This window comes from Myodes glareolus, chromosome 9 (genome assembly GCF_982192425.1).
Source record: "Myodes glareolus chromosome 9, mMyoGla1.1, whole genome shotgun sequence".
In the NCBI taxonomy this organism is placed as follows: domain Eukaryota; kingdom Metazoa; phylum Chordata; class Mammalia; order Rodentia; family Cricetidae; genus Myodes; species Myodes glareolus.
This window is the reverse complement of record NC_142034.1, coordinates 46,821,858-46,841,285: the sequence shown is the minus strand read 5'-3', so window position 1 is coordinate 46,841,285 and position 19,428 is coordinate 46,821,858. Positions and strand designations below refer to the sequence as shown.

The window sequence follows — 19,428 nt, the reverse complement described above, 5'->3', positions numbered from 1 at the left end:
TTTTATGCCATCTGACTATACAACACCCAGAGAAAGGAATTTACACTACACAATCACTCTGCATAATACCCAGACGCATCTAATAAGCACTTCCTTCAAAGGCAAACGCATCTGTGTGGTGCTTTTATCTCTGGAGGCTGTTTTAATAGTCACCACCCAATCTGATTCACACAACACCACCTTCATCTTTACCGAGAGCTCAGGCGGGTCTAACGCTTCTAAGCTACAGCACTTTTAAAAACAGACATCTTCCATCTCACATTTCCCGACAGAGAGCCTTCAGGATGATGCTAATGGTCTCCTTTCCTGGGGAAGAGGAAGGACTTGGACCCAGGGTGACAAAGAAGTCTTAGCTTTATTGATGGGTAGACACTACCCAGAGCACGGCATTGGGGAAGTAACAAAGTGTCCACAGTACATAACACTGTATCAGTTCGTCATACAACGTCACAGTCATCACCATCCATGAGAGTGCTTGTCCTCCCACACCTGTGTGTCTTTCCCTGCCTCTCACAGTCATGAAAACGTGGCAGTGACTGACCCAGTTCTCAGATGTCAGCTGTGAACAGTGGCGCACTGGTATGTCTGTCCTGTATGGGTCCCCTTCCTCTCCAATGCCAAGAGCAGTTTTTGAACAACACCCTCCTTCAGGTACTCACCAGCAACAGGGCTTCCAACTGGTTAATGTAGATTTCTTCACTGGCCAGAAAGCCTGAGAGAACGAGTTTCCTCATCTCCAGGCCCTTCCCTGCCTCCACCTGCAAGAAAGCAAGCCAAAGGCTCATGAAAGAGATGCCAAAGCCCAAGACACCAGTTTCTCTGCATTTTTAAAAAATAATTTATTTGAATTTATTTCATGTGCATTGGTGTGAAGGTGTCAGATCCCCTAAAACTGGAGTTACAGACAGCTGTGAGCTTTCATGTGGGTGCTGGGAATTGAACCCGGGTCCTCTGGAAGAACAACCAGTGTTCTCAATCACCGAGCCATCTCTCCAACCCCTCTCTCTGCATTTTTTTCTCTTCTTTTAACCAACATGTGCAAAAGTGACAAAAAGTCATATGGTTAGCATTATTATTGCTGTCTGTTTTCACACAGAATGCCATTCTGTAGTCCAAGCTGGTCTGGAACTCACAGCAATACTCCTGCCTCAACATCTCAAGGGCTGAGGTTGATGTCATCAGTCTCCGTGCGATGCCAGATACTATATTACAGAAATTTTTGAAAACACTGAAATGTCAAAGAAAAAGCGGTCATCACACTCCTGCTACCGCCTTGTGCTGTTTCTCTCCCACCCTTGCTTTCTCAGCACCTCTGCTGCTCTCAGCATTCTCTACCTAGCGAACTTCCCAGGGGTAACTAGGATCACCAAGGACCTGCTTTACGTCTGCTCTGGGGAGGGAAGAGCGGATAAAGACATCCTTTCATGACGGAGGTTGAGTTCGGTTATGGACAGAACAGCAAAGGACAGACGCCGCCCCCCCCCCCCCCGGAAGTGATCTATAAACTGAGAGAACGAGAATGGGACGGAAATGAGTATGGGAGCCCTGGCCTTGAGGCCACCTGTGCTGGTGTCTTCTGTCCTAGGGACTTAGCATCGTCACAGGTGTCAGCTGTGACCCGCCTGTGCTCGCCTCAGCCATTCCTTAGGATGTACGGCACAGATCCATGCTAGATTTCCCTCCCTCTTGAATTCCTGTTCCCTGTGGTGTCAATCATGCCTTGTTCAGCCTGATGCCACCAACCAGCACAGTGGTTGGTACAGAGAGAGTGTTAAAAATTTACCTTCAGTGAAAACCATCTAATCTTCACCACATAGACCCCTCAAGCTTTATTCCTGGCTGCTCTCCAGTCCTTCTCCCTCCCCTCTGTCATGTTTGGAAGTTTCCTTGGCTATCTCCAGGACTGGTTTCTCCCACCTAAGTTTTTCTAACTGACCTCTGAATTCTCCCTCTCTCCAGCCAACTGCAGTAAGGTCCATCTCCCAAGAACACCTTCTTTTCAAAGACTCAATATAAATACTACAAAATTCAATTAGGAGAGATAGGTTCACTTATCTGTCCATTCAACAAACACCTTTAATCCCAGCACTTGGGAGGTAGAGACAGGCGGATCTCTGTAAGTTCGAGGCCAGCCTGGTCTACAAGAGCCAGTTCCAGGACAGGCTCCAAAGTAGCACAGAGAAACCCTGTCTCGAAAAAAAACAAAAAACAAACAAACCAGTTACTGAACGAATGCCTGGCAGCCTCGATGGCTACACAGGAAACAAGCAAAGCCCTGGCTCTGCCACTGCCTGGTTTATAATCTAGTAGGAGAGAAAGACATAGAAAGAAACAAAGATAAATAAAGAGGACATCAACAACGACTTGGGCTGCAATGTATCTTACTTACATACCTGCCGTGGCCTCAGGGTCTTCCCCAGCTCCCAATCTCTTCCAGGGCCAAAGCTAGGCATGCTGGGTCCCTGAAGCTGGGTTTTCCCTGTTGATGGTGCCTGACACATTCTTCTCTTGTCTAAGTGACACTTCTTCAGCACAGCACAGCTGAAGTCTCACTTCCTCCCCCAGCCTCAGCACCGAAAACCTGCACAGCCTTGATGGTACCTGCCTGGCTAGTGGGTGATCTCCCTCAGGCCTTCGCAACAACTGCATTGCACTCTTCTTCCCCACGCCTCCATCACACATCACACCTGACCTTTACTGAAAAAGGCTCTAACCCCTCTCCATACTTGCCTTTCGGCCCTCAGGCACCCACACTGAAATGGGTTCTAAATTTCCCCATTAAGCAAGAGAAACAATCCGAGACTGTTAAAAGGCAGAGCTGGGACCCACCCCATATCCTCCGATACCAACTCCTCCATCTTTCACCCTTGGGATGATTTCCTCGCTCCCTATACCTTTTCCAAGCTTGTACTTATATACCTTTTGTCTCAAATAGCTCCTTTCTGGGCATCAAATACATACCCTCAATGTAGGCCAGAAAAGTGTCTCAAGCCACAAAGAAAACCCACCCCAGTGTCCCTGATGGCTTTCTGAAGGAGTATTCTTCACACCATTTCCTGAGTGGTTCAATTGTGTGAAGGCTGCCGGGGGGGGGGGGGGGGGGCAAATCTCCGAATTGTTATCTCACCCTAAAATAAAGAGAATAATGACTCCACAGGTGTCCTTCTTACTAAGGGACTCGGTGAATATGATTAAATATAAGAAGATTCCTAAGTGGGCCCTTAGAAGTCAGAGGGTCCTTATAGAGGGAAGTAAGAGAGCAGACAACGTGACAACGAGGTGGGGGGGGGGGGCGCTAAATCGCTGGCTAGAGAATGGGACCTGTAGCCGGGAATGTAGGGGAAAGGTGAAATGGATTTAGTCTTTGAAAGCTTCCAGAAGCTAAGACACTAAATCAGGGATGTTTCTAGCTGTGAGTTTGTGCTGATTTGTTTCGGCAGCAGTAGGAACCCAGGGCAAACTCCATGCTAGGGAAGGGCAGTTATTTATTGACAGTTTCACAACTACCAGGACCTGTGCTAAGTGCTCCTCACCGGCATCTCACAATCTGGTAGGTGTAACCATTAGGGCCCTGAGGCACAGAGGGTGCAAATGGCTGCCTGGAGACAGGCTGGCCTCCAACACACACTGGAGTATCGATTAGAGTTTGCATCAGGGTTCCAGCCCTCAAGTCAGATCCACAGTGCCTCCCGTCCCCTCCCACCCCTGCCAGCTGCTTCCCAAACCTGACCTGCACTTGCCCCCTGTGCTGGAAACCACTGCTTCCCTATATACCTCACTTGTACCCTGGCATCCAAGGATCTACCTGAGTATTTGGCAAACATCTTGTAGAGAGGAGAGCTCCTCAGTGCTCCTTAGATTCTGGAGATCTGGATCTGTAGGCCCTGCTCCGAGGAAGCCTTCTTTCGCCCTGGAGCAAGACCCTCTGCCTCCTAACAGTCCATCTTAACAAGACCCTCATCTCATAATCCTATCCCTAAGACTGGTTTTTTGAAACGCTATCTGGAAGATTCACTCTTAAAAGGTAATAATCAGTCACCTCCAAGAGTCCCCTTGCTGGGCTACACTCCTAAAATTCAAGCTAGGATGGGGTGTAGGCACCTGAGAATTTAGTGATGTGAAGTTAAGCTCTGTAAATTTTACTAATAGCTAGTATTGAAGAGACTTCCATCTTTGGACAAGGGATGGATTTCTCGAGGTCATATATGTTTCTACGTTGGGACATTCTGGATATAGGTGCACATGGTTCTTGAGTTATTGTCCGGCTTCTGCCCTCTTGCGATGTAATCAATAAACTTCAAACAAACAAATAAATAAATAGCTGGAAATTGACAACTGTTTCTTTAGTCCTTATGGGGGATTTGCTTGTCTCTAAAATACGAGGGCTCAGCATTCATTTGCTCCTTCGCTACTACATGCTGGACACTGGTAACACAAATGCAGAGACGGTTGCTCTCGGCATGTTTTCCAGAGAGGCTCATGTGCACCGAAGCCCCTGGGTACTGACACACAGCTAGCCTTTCCCCAACATAGGAAGGGTGACACCTCTTTCTCTCCAACCAGGGCCTACAAACTGCAGCCCTAGTGAACCCCTTTACCCCCAGCAATTTACACAGTCTGCTAGGCTGAAAGCTTGTCATCTCGAGGCCCCTAGGTCACTACGGTAGCATCTATGGATACGCTGTGGCCAGCTCTGGCCTGGGCTGCCGCAGTGTTCAGGGGCTAAATAAAGCCTCCTAAGGTTTGGTTCTAGGCCAAGTCAAGACACAATCTTTCCATGGCCTTTATCTTTCCCAAGGCAACAGTGAGGGCTGAGCAGGCCGGGCCGGTTCTAGCTGTGCTATACAGCCACAAGCTAAGCAGCGCGGGTCTTAGACTTCACAGACAGCACCATTTAGCCCAAGGGCCACACCAGTTTGCAAGGGACACTCAGCACAGCTGACCTGTCATACCGAAGAAAGTACAGTACACGGAGTCTCTCGTCTCCCCAAATGCCCCTTCTCTTGGTGGGAGATTTTCATCTTCCACCTTACGGCTACCTAAAATTTAGAGCAGATTCACATACTCCATACATGTTTAAGAATCTTAGTTGCTCATGTCCCACCATTACAGCCTTGCCACACTGGCATGTTAGTTACTTAACATCATTCTTTACAAGTGATTTTTTTCTTTGGAGACAGAATCCTTCTACATGGCCTCAAATATGTACTCCTCTGCCTCAGCCTCCAAGCACTGGGATTAGAGGTATGTACCACTAAATGCAGCAGTGCTGATTTGCTTTCTTTCTTTCTCTTTCTTTCTTTCTTTCTTTCTTTCTTTCTTTCTTTCTTTCTTTCTTTCTTTCTTTCTTTCTTTCTTTCTTCTTGAGACAAGTTCTCACCAAGTGGGCCAGACTGGCCTTGAACTCACAGAGATCTTCCTGCCTCTGCCTCCCAAGTGTTGGCATTAAAGGCGTGATCTACCATGCCCTGCTAAGTATTGATTTTTCTTAAATGCAGTCTTATTCTAAGCCTTATGATATGAGTCCGATTTTTCCTCATCTACATTAAAAACATATACTTAACTTTAAAACATATATATCAAAGTGTCACCTAAAATTGTCCCTCAAGTATGGGCCTATGAGGCCCATACTTCAGGAAACACCAATGGGGTGATGGGCCTCCCTGCAGCAAAGGTGCTGGAGCCTAAGAAAAAGACCTGAACGGTTATTCAAACAGGAATACAGGCATTTCAGACAACCCATTCTCTTTAAGCACAGAATAATACCTGAAGAGTTAATATGGATATAAAAGGGCTTTTTATTCCTGACAAATGAGTTCCTTGAAATAGCAGCTTCTACCAGGCCCCACCCGTCAGCTCTATCTACCTTTAAATAGAACTGTGTGAAAATCTTTTTGGAAAAGTATGCACCGTTTTACAGATGGGATGTGATGTTGCTATCAGTATCTGCATTATGAGTTTACAGATCGTTAACTCCTGAGAGGAAGCCGGGTTGTGTGTGAGATGTAGCAAGCTCCAGCTATGGCTCTGGAGAGAACTACTAGGCAGGTCTGCATCTGTCCCTTAGAAAGATGAAGCACCTCGGAAATTACAGCGAACGCAGGATTGATTTATAGGGCTGGCATTTGGGCAAATGCACAGCAGCACAACTACTGTTTAAGGTAAGTACTCCTGAAGTAAAGTAATAGCAAAGAGCAAATTGCCTTGGATTCCTACCAGCTGCCACGGAGGAGTGAGCCAAGCCCATCTGCAGCCAGGACGCTGGAGCATCACCTAGAAAGGCCGTTTGGTCCCTGCACACGTGCAAACATGTACTTGGTCCAGCCCTGACTCAATCAGAAGTGGTCTCTCTCCTCCTCTGAATCTGGGAGTCTTCTTGATTAGGCTTATGGTTCTGAAACTACTCATAAGTCATCCTGACTTGGAACTCACTATGTAGTTTAGGCTGGCCTTGAACTCCTGGTGTTTCTCCTGCCTCAGTCTCCTGAAGGCTAGTATTACAGGAAGTCACACCACACTTGGATGCTGGTATTCTCTGATCAGAACACTTCTCATGGCCTGAGTGCTTTCTTACTTCACTTTCCTATCTATCCCCTGTGAACTTGATCCTTGACTCTGGAAGGAAGGACCATGCCTTGTTCACTTGTCTCCTCCACGGTGCCAGGGGGAGTGCTTAGGCTAGACCATAACCTGGCGGGCTTGCTTTCCACTTCTCTGCAGCCCTGGGCTAAGGCTAAGCCTGATGGAGGAAGCAGGTGTTAGAGAGGTATTACAGATGAGCAAGAAGCTCCCAGGTTGAAGCTAACTCCAGAAACACGGAAGCAGGGAAGAGAAGTGGGAGGGCAGGGAGAACTCTATCCAGGCATTATGAGACTTGGGAGGAAGGATGATTTCAGGCATGCTGTGTGTTCAGGACCCCTTCGGCAACCATGTGCCACCTATCAAGGTCAGGAACCTAGCATAGCTTTTGCGTGTCCCAACAAACCTCAGTCATTCCAAAAATTCTCATTGGTCCCAGTCATGCACCCAGTACCACGCAGTGGTCAGCAGTGACAACCCAGAGAAAGGATGTGCCTAGGAGGCAGCATGAGTGGTATTGAGACCTGTGCTGCGAGGGCCCGGGAGGTTCATTGGGAACCTTATCGACTGGTCATCCCACGACTGCTGAACTCCCAGCACGCTTCTTGGATCATAGAGAGACTGGTGGGAAGACTGGAAAACCTAAGTACAGAGGTTTTGTGGGTCCAACGAGGGACATGACTTAATCTGGTGCTCTAAACTAGCACCAGATTACCAAACAGAGATGAGGTGCCAGGATCCCACTGCAGCTCCCACCCAAGTCTGCATCATCGCTCCACCCCAACCCCGCCTATCTGCCTCCTACCTAACCTGGGTCTGCAGTCTATTCTTAGTCTCCATTAGTTCCTTCTTGGAGCCACACCAGAGTGTGGGTAGGGTGAGGGTGTGATCATTCTATGGTAAGGGAAGACTCAGGGAGTCTCAGACACCTAGTCCTAGTAATGCATTGAACACCACACCCTCTGGGGCCCATGTGGTTAGGTAGCTGGCTTTGCAGAGTGCATACTCCCTGCTACAGTCCTCAAAGGTCCCCCTCCAGACGCAGAAGAGAGAAACAACCGGCTGTGGCTAAAGTTCTTAAAGGTAGGTGTAGGTGAGAGACCAATGTATTTCTCCAGGCTGGAGCTGACATTCCCAGGGGAAGCTGTACCCCGGGGAAAGGACGGACAAGGAAGAAGACAAAACTATTTGGCACAGCCCCTTCCTTCCTATCTACCTCTCTAGGAGCTCTGCTGCAGGGTTACAACCCTAGAGAAGTGGACTGGTCCTGCCTCTGCCCACCTTGGGGGAAATCGCTTACCTACCTGACAGTTGTTCCCGCCCCTTCTCCAGCTGATTCAATTATTTTCCTTCAAGAAAGCCCAAGTGACCTCAGACTCTTGATCTTCCTAAATGACCACTTGCATTAGTCAAGACGCACCAAGTTGCCAGGTTCCTCCTTGGAAAAGGGGTAGCTCCCATGGCCACACTTCACAAATACCCTTATCCTCTGGTTGCCACGGAAACAATGAATTATTGCCCACCAGTTTCAAGTCAGTCAGCTCCTCTGGGGGCAATAGACTCACATCAGTGACAGGCCACCAGGTGACTCATGTCACAGCCAAAAAGATCCCCTAACACAGCTGACTGAGGGAAAAGCCAGCAGTCACTGCCCCTGAGGACAACTGGTGCAGGGCAAGCAGGCACTCCACCTCTCCCTCAAGAACAGCTGCTGAAAGAGCATAGCCCTCAATCCTCTGGCAGGAACGTGCCAGCCCATCTCATGCTGAGTTGGACTCTTCCACTCAGCCATGAGGCTTGTGCACACATCAGCCATTTCTCTCCAAACACGGTTTCAGCATCCGTCAAGAGCTGCCAGCCCTGCCCCCTCCCCACAAGCATCCAGGGCGTGTCACATTCCCACCTTCACAGCCACCAAGAAGGGGGACCCTGAGCCAGGGCTGGTCGGGGTTCCCAGTTCACACTCCTCCAGAAGAAACACATCTTCATCCTCCAGAACCTTGTCCAAAAAGCCTATTGCCTCCTCTTCCTCTTCCATGGCAGCCAGAGCTGCAGAGGGCAAACAGGAAGCAGGGTCCACGCAGCGGTGGCAGCGGCGGCAGCAGCAGCAGCAGCAGCCGCGCGCGCCCCAGCAGGGAGGGAGGCAGGCAGGGGACGGGCGGGCGGGGAAGAGCTCAGGGCAGGCCTACACCAGCATGTTGGCCTCCGCGGAGTCGGTCCTGGCACCTGGCCACCGGCTCGCGATGAAAGGCTCCATTATGAACCTTTTCCTGCTGCCGCTTTCCAGCCGTCCTGCGCGCCGGGCCCGCCTCCCGCGCGTCCCCACCCTGCGAAAGGGGAAGCGGGGCCTCCGGGAAGCAGCTCGTGGACGAATGCAGGGCAGGGGCAACAGCCAGCACCCTCCGCGGTTCGTTCCCTCCTCAGCCGCCGCTCTGCTCGCCCCAGGCCCGCGGCCGGGCTCGTCCAGGCGCCCTGCCGCTGCGCTGCCGGCCACACAGAGCCCGCCCTTTCTGGACCCGGAGGCCCGATTGCTCCAAAAGCACAGGAAACACACGTCTTGACTTGCGAGGTGGAGCTGCTCGTTCCTTCTGTGGTCACCGGGCGGGCGAGCGGCTGGCGGAGGCTTCTGGAGCGGAGGAGGAGGGAGGGAGGAGGCCGCAGACAGGCCAGGCGGGCGCAGGGGGAGGTCTGCTTCCCAGAGACAAGCTTTATTTACAACTTCTCGCCGGAGCCCTTGGGCAAGGGGGAGCAACAGAGAGGCTTCCCCCAGAAGCCACCCTTAATCCACTCAGTCTAGGTTCCCATGGGATGTCACAAGCCAAAGCCCCCTTCGCACCCCGGCCTCAGGCTCCAGCACCTTCGCAGAGGGGAGGCCCACTGCCGGTGAGAAACCGCAGTTGCCATTGCACCACGGTAGAGTGAACGAGGCTTTGTACAGGAAGGCACTGGCCTGCTTTATGCCCAACTGAAGCATAGTGCCAGATAGGGTCCTAAGCACAAGTCACTGGGCACCGGGGACTACCTGGGAGCCACATCAAGGTTAGGTGCTACTGGCAACGCCACTTTCTTGGAGTATTTCTGCGCCTCACAAGGGGAGCGCTAGCCCTACAAGGCCAGGACACACAATCTAGGACAGGTGCATTACCCACCCTCCCTGCTCCCAGACTGCTTCCCTCAGTGTCTTCCATATTCCAAATTCATGCAGAGGGTGAGGCTCACATCCCAGGCTCACCCGGACCCTAAGAGACACACCCCCCCAGTGGGGGAGGAGTCTAGGGCCAGCTGCAGCAACTCTTTCACAACTCAACATCCAAGGCAACTAACCGTGGGCGCATCTTTAGCACTCATTCAAAGTTCAGGTGGGGCAAGCACCGAGCCGCGGAGGGTCTATAGGAGCTGAAGAAACCACGGCAGCTCCAGCCAATTCGTGTTCCCCAAAGGCAACACAGGCTCAGGTTTGCAAAATCTGTATTCTTTATGGTTTTAGTTTTGTTCTGAGGCAGGATCTCTGTACGTAGCCAAACTAGACCTGTTTGTTCTTTTTGTTGTTTTTCTTTTTACTGTACATGTATGGTTGTTTTGCCTGCCTGCCTCTCTCCCTACCCCCCACTGTGTGTGTGCGGGGGCGGGGCGGGGTGGATATGTGTGCCAATTGTGTGTCTTATGCTAGCAGTGGTCAAAAGGCATCAGATCCCCTGAACAGCAGTTACAGATGGTTGTGAGCCATCATGTAGGTGCTAGGAACTGAACCCAGGTGTTCTGGAAGAATAGTACGTGCTTGCAACCACTGAGCCATCTCTCCAGCTCCCTACAGTTGTTTTTGAGAGAGGATCTCTCAGTGCAGGTCTGGCCATCCTGGAACCAGCTATGTAGGTCAGACTGGCCTGAAACTCAGAGACCTGCCTGACTCTGCCTCATCTGTGTCACCACACACCAGGGAAAATATGAATGGTTAAATAAAATCTCCTGACTTTAAAATGAAAACAAGTAATCTACATTTTTTAAATATTTTTGGTTGTGAGCCTAGCCTTTAATGGCTGAGCCATTTCTCCAGCCCTACATTAAAAAAAAAAAAGCACAGCACACTGTAAACAACATCTTTGCTCTGAGCTAGGCTTAAGGATGGCCACACTGCTTTTATTCTTGCAATTGGTTGTTAGCTGTAGTTATGTGGGAGGAGTTTCCCCTAAGGGTCTCTCTGTCCCATCTCCTCTTAGAAGATTTAGCAGCTTGGAATAAAATTCAGCTTCATATACCAATCTACCACTACTTTATCTTTGTAAATCTCTGTAACAGGTACCACCAACTAGGTGGTACAGTTTCTGAATCTGTCCATCAAAATCTCATGTGCCGTTTATGACCAGCCTTTCATACACAACACATTCATTGTCAGTGGCAACCATATGGCCATAGGGCAGGGTCAAACTGTTGAGGCCATTTCCAAAGGAAAGCAAACCGTCCCAAATGGGACCCACCACGCCAACTCCTCTCAACTCCCCTGGGCACCTTGGCTGAGGAGCCACCTAGAGGGAGGGGAAATGAAAGGGAATGAGTATAGTTTCTTCTTATTCTACTCTTTAAAAGATTTTCTGGAACTCTGAAGTCCGGAGGAGGCTCTTGTCATTCTGTCAATAGAAAACATGCCCTCACCAGATACAGGCTCCATCCTGCCACCAAAACTGAAAGAGTCTGAGAAAGGTATGATGGGCTCTCTGGGGCCTGGGCCAGTCCAGGTCTATCCCACCAGTGCCCTGCAAAGGCACCTCTTACCCATCATCCACTGCTTTCTCTCTCAGTCCAGTTTTGCTCTGACTGGGTTATAAATAGCCAGATCTGAAGGGCCCTCTCAAGCCACAATCCCTCATTTGGTTTGGGAACAGCCAGGCTGGTCATTCCCTAGGGCACAAATGTGCCAGCTCAGGGCCCTGAGTTGCAAGTTCTTCTGCCTTCTACCCTGGGAGCTCTACATGCGCAGCATGCAGTGCCCAAACTGGTCAGAGCAGCGGGCAGCACAGGACGCTATGGTCCATGTCTCTACTGCCAATCCAAGAGAACCTGAGCTACCTTGAAGCAGCCTAATTTTAGAGTGTCTTAACTTCTCCACAGCCCGACTCATAGTAGACTCAGCATCCACTTCTTCCCCAAACCCTTGAGCCTCCCAGAAGCTGCTCCCCAAACATCCAAGGCTTAAACTACCCCACCCACTCCAACTTGTTGGAAATCCCAGTGAGTAACAAAAATGTCCCCTTCAGTGGACACAGAGGCTCCATTTGCAGGCCCTCAGTCCTCCCTCTGGAGGGAAGTGACTCACAAATCCCCAGGGTGTTCCCTCCCTTTCCCTCTCAAATGTTCAAGAAGGCCCCAGACCTAGGTTTCCTTCCTACTTTGACTGCTCAGCCTGGTTCCAGACCCTTCTCTCTAGAGAAAAGCCAATATGATCCCTGCCCTCTGATTTTCTCAAAGTCCCCAGGCTTCTGGGGCCACACAGTGGGTTTAGGCCAATCTTTCCTCCTGCCTTCTGTATATATGACGTCATGGCTCAAGGTCCTATCCCACAGCCCTATGCTCACAGCCTTGGGAGAACTGATCCCATCTCACTGTTCTGCAACCTCCCGGCCTGAGATTTGCATAGGCAGCTGGATCTCCTCACCTAGAAGTCAGAGCAGCAACCCCTCAGCTCCTCAAATCCAGACCAGTAAGTCTCTCCTCTTCCCCACCCCAGCTTCCTCTTCTGGCCTCGCCACTTCCATCAGTGGGCTGTCATCTTACGGTTGTTTGTGCCTGTGGCCCCACACATCCCTTTTACTAAGTTCTTTGGTTCTTCCATCTTTCCCTCTTCCAAACCACAACCCAGCTAGGCTTTGCAACACCTTACACTTATACAACCCTAAAAACATTGCATTGAGACTTTTCATTCTATCTGTCTGCTCACTGGTCCGTGTGCACTGGTACCCCGAGGACGCCTGCCATGTGTGATCAAATCCCTACCACTGGTGTACTCTCAAAGAACTGAGGTGAGGGAGATATGAAAAATAGGATGGAGTGAACAAAGGCATCCATGCCAAGGAAAAACTTCACTGGAGAGTGTCTGCTAATTAAGTCTGTAAGGGGGTGAGAGGACGAGACGAAGAAGGCCATGTGTGGGGAGCTGAACACTGCAGGCTTTGAGAAGGGAACCTGGTGGGCTTCTGAATAGCACCTGGAAACAGGGACGTCTTTCCAGGCAAAGGGAGGAAGGCCCACATGAAAGAGTTTCTTCCTTTCTTTCCTTTTTGGTGCTGAAGCTGGAACTTAGAGTCTTGTTTAAGCTACATCACACTCCAGCCCTAGGGACGGTTTCTTAAGGAGCATCAGAAGTTAGGGACAGAAGAGAAAATAAACAGGAGGTAAGTACACGGAGGGCAGCTGAAACAGGAGCATGAAGGACAAGGACCATGGACTTCCTATAGCAGGAGGTACCAGTCAAGACTTCTGACACCTACTAGGTCCCTATCTCAAAGCCTGCAGTGGGTTGTCTCTCTGTTTCTCTCTCTCGGTATCTCTCTCTGTCTCTCTCTCTCTCTCTCCACACACACACACACACACACACACACACACACACACACACACACACACACAGAGGGCTTTCCTCACACTCAAATCTCCATCCACACTCCCTTACCAACTCAATGAGCCAGCACTTATTAACTGCCTTCTGTATACCAGGCATTGTGCTCACACTCAGAATGCAGTTGCAAACAGGGAGCCGTGCCCTTTGTGAAGCTGATGGTCTCAGGAGCAGAATGACCACGTGATTGACTCCTAAGGCTGTGCCAAAGGAAAGGCAGGACTGGGGAGGGGCACATTTTAGCTATGCTGTTGTGGTACAACTCCAGAAAGGGTAACATGGAAATGGCTATTGTGATTTTAAATGTTCACACCCTCTGACTCAGCAATCCCACTCTAGGGATTTGCCTGAAAAAAGCCCTGCTGGAAGGGCACAAAGGTGTGTGTATAAAATGTTGGCTGACGTGAGAAGGCAGCAAAGGCTGCCATAAGTCCAAATGTCTGAGAGTGGAGCCGAATCTGCTGTGATGGTTCAAGAGTAAGTCTGGCACTCAGGCAAAGGCAGGAAGAGTTCGAGTCCTAGGCCTGTCTGAGCTATACAGTGGTCTAACCCGCACGCACACATGCACGTGCACACATACCAATCTCAAACAACACAAAAAAGTGGCTTGATTAGGACTAGAACTGTAACTCAGTGGCAGAGTATTTGCCCAACTGTGCAAGACCCAGGTTCAATCCCAAGGACTGCCCTCTTCCGTACCCCACCTTAAAAAAAAAAAGCAGAGAGAGGGAGAAGGGAGCTGGTTAAATGGGTTTTGGTATAGCCATAGAATGAAATACCACACAGCCACAAAAGTAAAATAACACGATATCTACCAATAGTATGATCTCATTTTAAAACATAGCCTACATATGGAAAAAAAAAAAAACAAGGAGAAATAAATAAACCCAGTAGCTCTCTGTAGGATGTGAGCTTTTACATACTAGATGATGTATTTCTGATCAGTGAGAATTTTGAGTATGTAATCAGAGAAAATAAAGTTATAAAAAGAAATGTGGGGGCTGGGGTGTAGTTCAGTCACAGAGCGAGTACTTGGCATTCTCAAGGCTGTATAACTGCTCCCCCTCCCACACATACACACAGTGCTATGGCGGGAATTTAGAATGAGCTGGGAAGGCATACGCAGGGGCACTGATGTAATAAGTGAGAAGCCATGGGAGACTCCCTGGAGGTGGTGACATGAGAACCAAGCCCTAGCTGAGCATGGCGATACTTGCTTGAAATTCTAGCACTTGGAAGGCTAAGACGAGGGTTACAAGTTTGAAACCAAACTGGGCTACAAAGGGAGACTCTTGTCTCAAAGAAACAAGGGCAAGGGACATAGCTCGGTGGAAGAATGCTTCCTTCACATTAAGTCCTTACCTTCAGGCCTCAGAACACAATAAAGTAAAGTAACAATGAAGGAATGGGCAGGCCACACTGATGGAGGCTGGGAGACAGTTAGGAAGTCTTATGGAGTTATATTCCAAGCTGGAGGTTGGCGGTGAAGCTTCAGAGGCCAGCAAAGAATCAAGTGATCGAGTCTGACAGGGTGGGAGGCTCTGGATTTCACCATTATAGCCGCAGGGAAGGTGAGGAAGGATTCCAGGCCAGTCACATGACATTCTCTGATGTACCCCTCATCTGACAACACGTCACTCATTCTCAAACACTGCTCACTCTGTGCTCAACAGGAAGCCACTAAGTCAGACCAAATAAGGGCAGCTGACTCAACCCATCACACTGGTGACAAGGGCCAGGCACATTCCCATCTCCAGGCCTTGCCAAACACAGTTTCCTTGAAGTGAAGATGTTCACATAACTCTTCCGGCGGAAGCTCAAGCCCCACTACCAGGCTGGGGAGCCTGGCAGGACCCTGGAGCAGTGCCAAGGCAGATGGAGTCAAGAACCAGACTCTCACCCCCTATACCCTTGCTCCTCCCTCTGCCTTCTCTTTCCATCACAGCAGATGAGTCTGGCTGTCAAGTTCTAGGGAGAAAGAGACAGAAGAACTGCCACAGGTTCAAGGGTAGCCTGGGCTACAAGTGTGATACTGCCTCAAAACAAAACTCAACAGAATTTTTTTTTAAAGATTTATTTATTATGTATACATTGCTTTGTCTGCATATGTGCCTGTAGGCCAGAAGAGGGCACCAGATCTCATTACAGGTGGTTGAGAACCACCATGTGGTTGCTGGGAATTGAACTCAGGACCCCTAGAAGAGCAGCCAGTACTCTTAACCTCTGAGCCATCATTCCAGCTCCTCAACAGAATTTAATAGCATAAAGCTACTGGGTATAAATCAACTGTTTATATGGTAAGACTAACAAAATCAGGGACTGGATAGATGGCTCAATGGTTAAGAGTGCTTACTGCTAGAGGATCTGGACTCAGTTTCCAGCACCCACACGGTAGCTCACAAGTTCTAGGGGATCCAACACTCGCTTTTTGCCTCTATGGGCTTCTACACACTTGTGGCGCGCGCACACACACACACACACACACACACACACACACACAAATACCAAATAAGTTGTTTTTTTAAAATGTAACAAAAGCACTCAGGATTCAGGTTCAGGAGATGGCTCAGGGAATTCAGAGCTTGGAACATGATCCTGATCATCTGAGTGTGGATCCCCAGAGCCTACCTAATAGTCCACAGAAGTAATGCAGCCATCTGTAATCCCAGCATGTTTCTACAGGGAGATGGGAGGCTGAGATGAAAGAACAGGACAGAAGACAAAGACCAACATCCAAAGTTGTCCTCTGAGTACATGCACGGTGGCAGCATGCACATGCGTGCGTACACGCACACACACATACACGAGAGAGAGAGAGAGAGAGAGAGAGAGAGAGAGAGAGAGAGGCTCAGAGAGAGACTCAGAGAGAGACTCAGAGAAAGACAGACACACACAGAGAGAATATATTCCATTGGATTCTGGATTTGAATTCTAGTTTTTGCCTCTTGCCAGCTCTGTAACACTGGGCAAAGCATTTAAACATGTCTTGTTTTCCTCATCTATAAAATGGGAATAACCTTGCTGTGCAAAGGTAGTGTGTCTGACTCCATAAAATGGGGATCGTTACTGCACCATCTCTAGGGCTGCCAGAAGGCCTGGTGCACACAGGGCAGCTAACTGACCTGCGCTAAGTGTTTAGCAAGCACCAGCTCTTCTCTTCTTCCTTCAGCAGATGTGTGTGGAGGGAAAACCCACCAGAGTTACCTCCAGCCTCTTCCAGGGGACCCAGTAACTCACCCACAGCAGACTATTCTGTTTCTCAAACCTCGAGGGCCTTTTCCACACTCAGTGGTTATGCAGCTCTCTTACCTCTACCCCTTTCAAGACCCATTCCCTAAGATCCCATCCAAGGTCATAAGACTTTCTTTTGAGGATATTGTACAGCTCTTTTCTTTTTTTTTTCTTCCTTTTTCTGCTTTTTTGTTGTTGTTGTCTTTCAAGACAGGGTTTTTTCTGTGTAGCCTTGGCTGTCTTGGAACTCACTCAGTAGACCAGGCTGGTCTCGAACTCATAGAGATCCACCTGCCTCTGCCTTCCAAGGCTGGGATTAAAGGCGTGCACCACCACTGCCTGGCTTGTGGATATTGTGCATTTCTTAAAAATGCTGCATGGATGGCCTTAGTATAGGGGGAATCTGGAACTTGGGATGTGGCTTGGTGACACAGTACCTACTTAGCATATACATAACCCTGGGTCCCCCAAGAATCAGATAAATAGAGGGCTCAGCTTAAGAACTCAGTCAATGGAGTGGTATCCTAGCACAAAAGGCAACCCAGAAGATAACTACCAGGGAAGGAATCTCTTCCAGTCAGTAGCCTCTCCTGGGATCCTTCCAAGAACAGGAAGCTCATTACCTGCACAAATGCTAGATAGCTGTTTCTTATCCTCCTCACCTCCTCCCACTCCCCAGACCAGCCTGGAACTTGCAATCCCCCTGCCTCAACCTCCTAAACGCTAAGATTACAGGCATGTACTGCCATGACTGGCTTGCTAGACAGTTAACAGCTGAACTCAAATGTTTGTTGTTTGTTCATTTTGTTTTTGGAGACAGGGTTTCTCTGTTCTAGAACTCGCTCTGTAGATCAGGTTGGCCTTCAACTCACAGAGATCCGCCTGCCTCTGCCTCTCAAGTGCTAGGATTAAAGGCCTGCGTCACCAATGCCCTGGTCACTGAACTCAAATCTTATCTCACAGTAACTGCTCTCTGTTCTCTTTCTGTCCTCCAAATTAACATTTAGTTTCAGGGAAGACGTCTCAGGTTGTAGTCACTTGGGATGAAGAAGCTGCCACCGATAGTTTATACATACAGGGTCAATATGTGTGCTTAGACCAGGGGAAGGCTTCAGCACACCTGTGTATCTCAGGCATTGGGGTCCTTTACCTGGACCTACTCATTTCAATAACACACATTCACTTAGGACTTCATTTGCTCCCCACATTCTAGGAAATGTTTTAAACCTGCATCTATTTCCTCCTCCGTAGTGCTGTATATAATAAACAAGCTGAGTTCCCAGGTTAAATAGCCTCCTGTGCTCATGACAGAGTCTCCTGAGGTTTGGGCAGCAGAGAAGCAGCTAAAGAAGCCATGATGCAGATCTAAGGCTGCCCTGTGCAGGCCACTAACCTGTGAGGAGCTAGAGTAGATGCTTCCAGCCTGCTCAGTAAACATGGTCACCACAGTGTCCTAGCTGGGGGACCATGACTGAAGGCTGGAGAGAGGTATGCATGCATATGTCTATCTGAGGAGGCTAAAGTGAGCATCTAATTATTTTTTTCCCTTTAATTTGTACTGAAAGACCCTAGAGATGAGGGGACAGAACTGAGAGCAAAAATGCACCACCCATAAGGCTGAAAAGTATTTTGTATGGTAACTCCTCAAAGTGTGCTTATGGTGTGATGAGGAACACACAACAGAAAACCAAGGTGGAACAGTGTGTGTAACCATGTCTCTTTTAGAACAGTCAGTGTGTGTAACCATGTCTCTGTTAGAACAGTCAGTGTGTGTAACCATGTCTCTGTTACAGTTTTTCCTGGCTAGACACATTTTTTTTTTTCATGAGAACACACTATAAAATGTGTGTCTCCCCTCTGTGTTAGGGTCAGTCTCTGCCTTGGGATTCTGTGGCATGTGCCTTGCTTTCAGGCAGAGCTGTCACTAGGGAGCATACTTAGTCAATATCTCTTTGATTCAAGATTGAATTGAATGACAAGTTCTGATTCTCAGGATCTTATAATCTAAGCCAAACACTGTTAGATTGATAGGTACACATCTGCCCACACAGCTATACATGGATATAGAAAATAAACAAACAGAGCTGGGGAAACAGCTTAGTGGGTAAAGCTCTAGTCCTGAAAACAGGAGGGCATGAATTTCATTCCTAGCACCCATGTAAAAAGCTGGATGTGGCAGCACACGCCTGTTATCCAGGCACTGGGGGAGCAGGGGGAAAGATTCCTGGAGTTCACTGACACACCAATCTAGCTAAGTCAGAAAGCTGGGAAACCTGGTGGAAGAGGGCTGGGGAAAACAGACACAAAGATAGATAAAGAGATGCTGGGTCTCAAAAAATAAAACAGAAAGCAGTCAAAGAAGACATCAACCTTTGGCCTCGACACACATGTGCACACACATACACAGGAACACGCATATACACGTGATGTGGGATTCCTCTGTATGTTGTGGATATCATTGGTGAATAAAGAAACTGCTTTGGCCTGTTGGTAGGGCAGAACTTAGGTAGGCAGGGGAAACTAAACTGAATGCTGAGGGAAGGAAGGCAGAGTTGAGGAGAAGCCATGGAGTCTCAGTCAGAGACAGACATGCTGAAACCTTGCCAAGAGGCCACGAGCCTCATGGTAAAATATAAAATACTGGAAATGGGTTAATACTAGACGTAAGAGATAGCTAGCAATACTCTTAAATGATGGGCCAATGATTTAAATAATATAGTTTCTGTGTGATTATTTTGGGAGTCTGGGCGGCCGGGAAAACAAACAAGCGGCCTTCATTACAACATACACAAAGAAAAGCAGCAGCCTTACTTAATGCATTAGAACAAATGTGAAGGAAGTTTCTCAGTGCGTACAGCCACATGAACAGTTATGAATGTCAGTAAGCTAGGTGAAACAGCAGTAGTCTATACAATGCCATTCCATCACTTCAAACATCACATCACAAACTATTTTCTAAGCCCTTTGGGGGGAGGGGGGGAAAGACATTTAGTTTTCAGCCAGTGGCACAG

At 48.8% G+C, this 19,428-nt stretch overlaps 1 protein-coding gene across 4 annotated transcripts in view; it reads right to left on the bottom strand.

Moving 5' to 3' along the window:
- Nucleotides 1-19,428, bottom strand: part of Abr (ABR activator of RhoGEF and GTPase) — a 195,141-nt gene that overhangs the window by 69,170 nt on the left and 106,543 nt on the right. For 3 of the 4 annotated variants that reach the window (XM_087910294.1, XM_087910297.1, XM_087910295.1), the window contains exon 3: nucleotides 660-758. In XM_087910294.1, the coding sequence (XP_087766420.1) occupies nucleotides 660-758 (99 nt within the window). Of the gene's footprint in view, nucleotides 1-659; nucleotides 759-8,482; nucleotides 8,969-19,428 lie in introns of those variants that run through there. The other variant, XM_087910296.1, reaches the window with a different exon arrangement.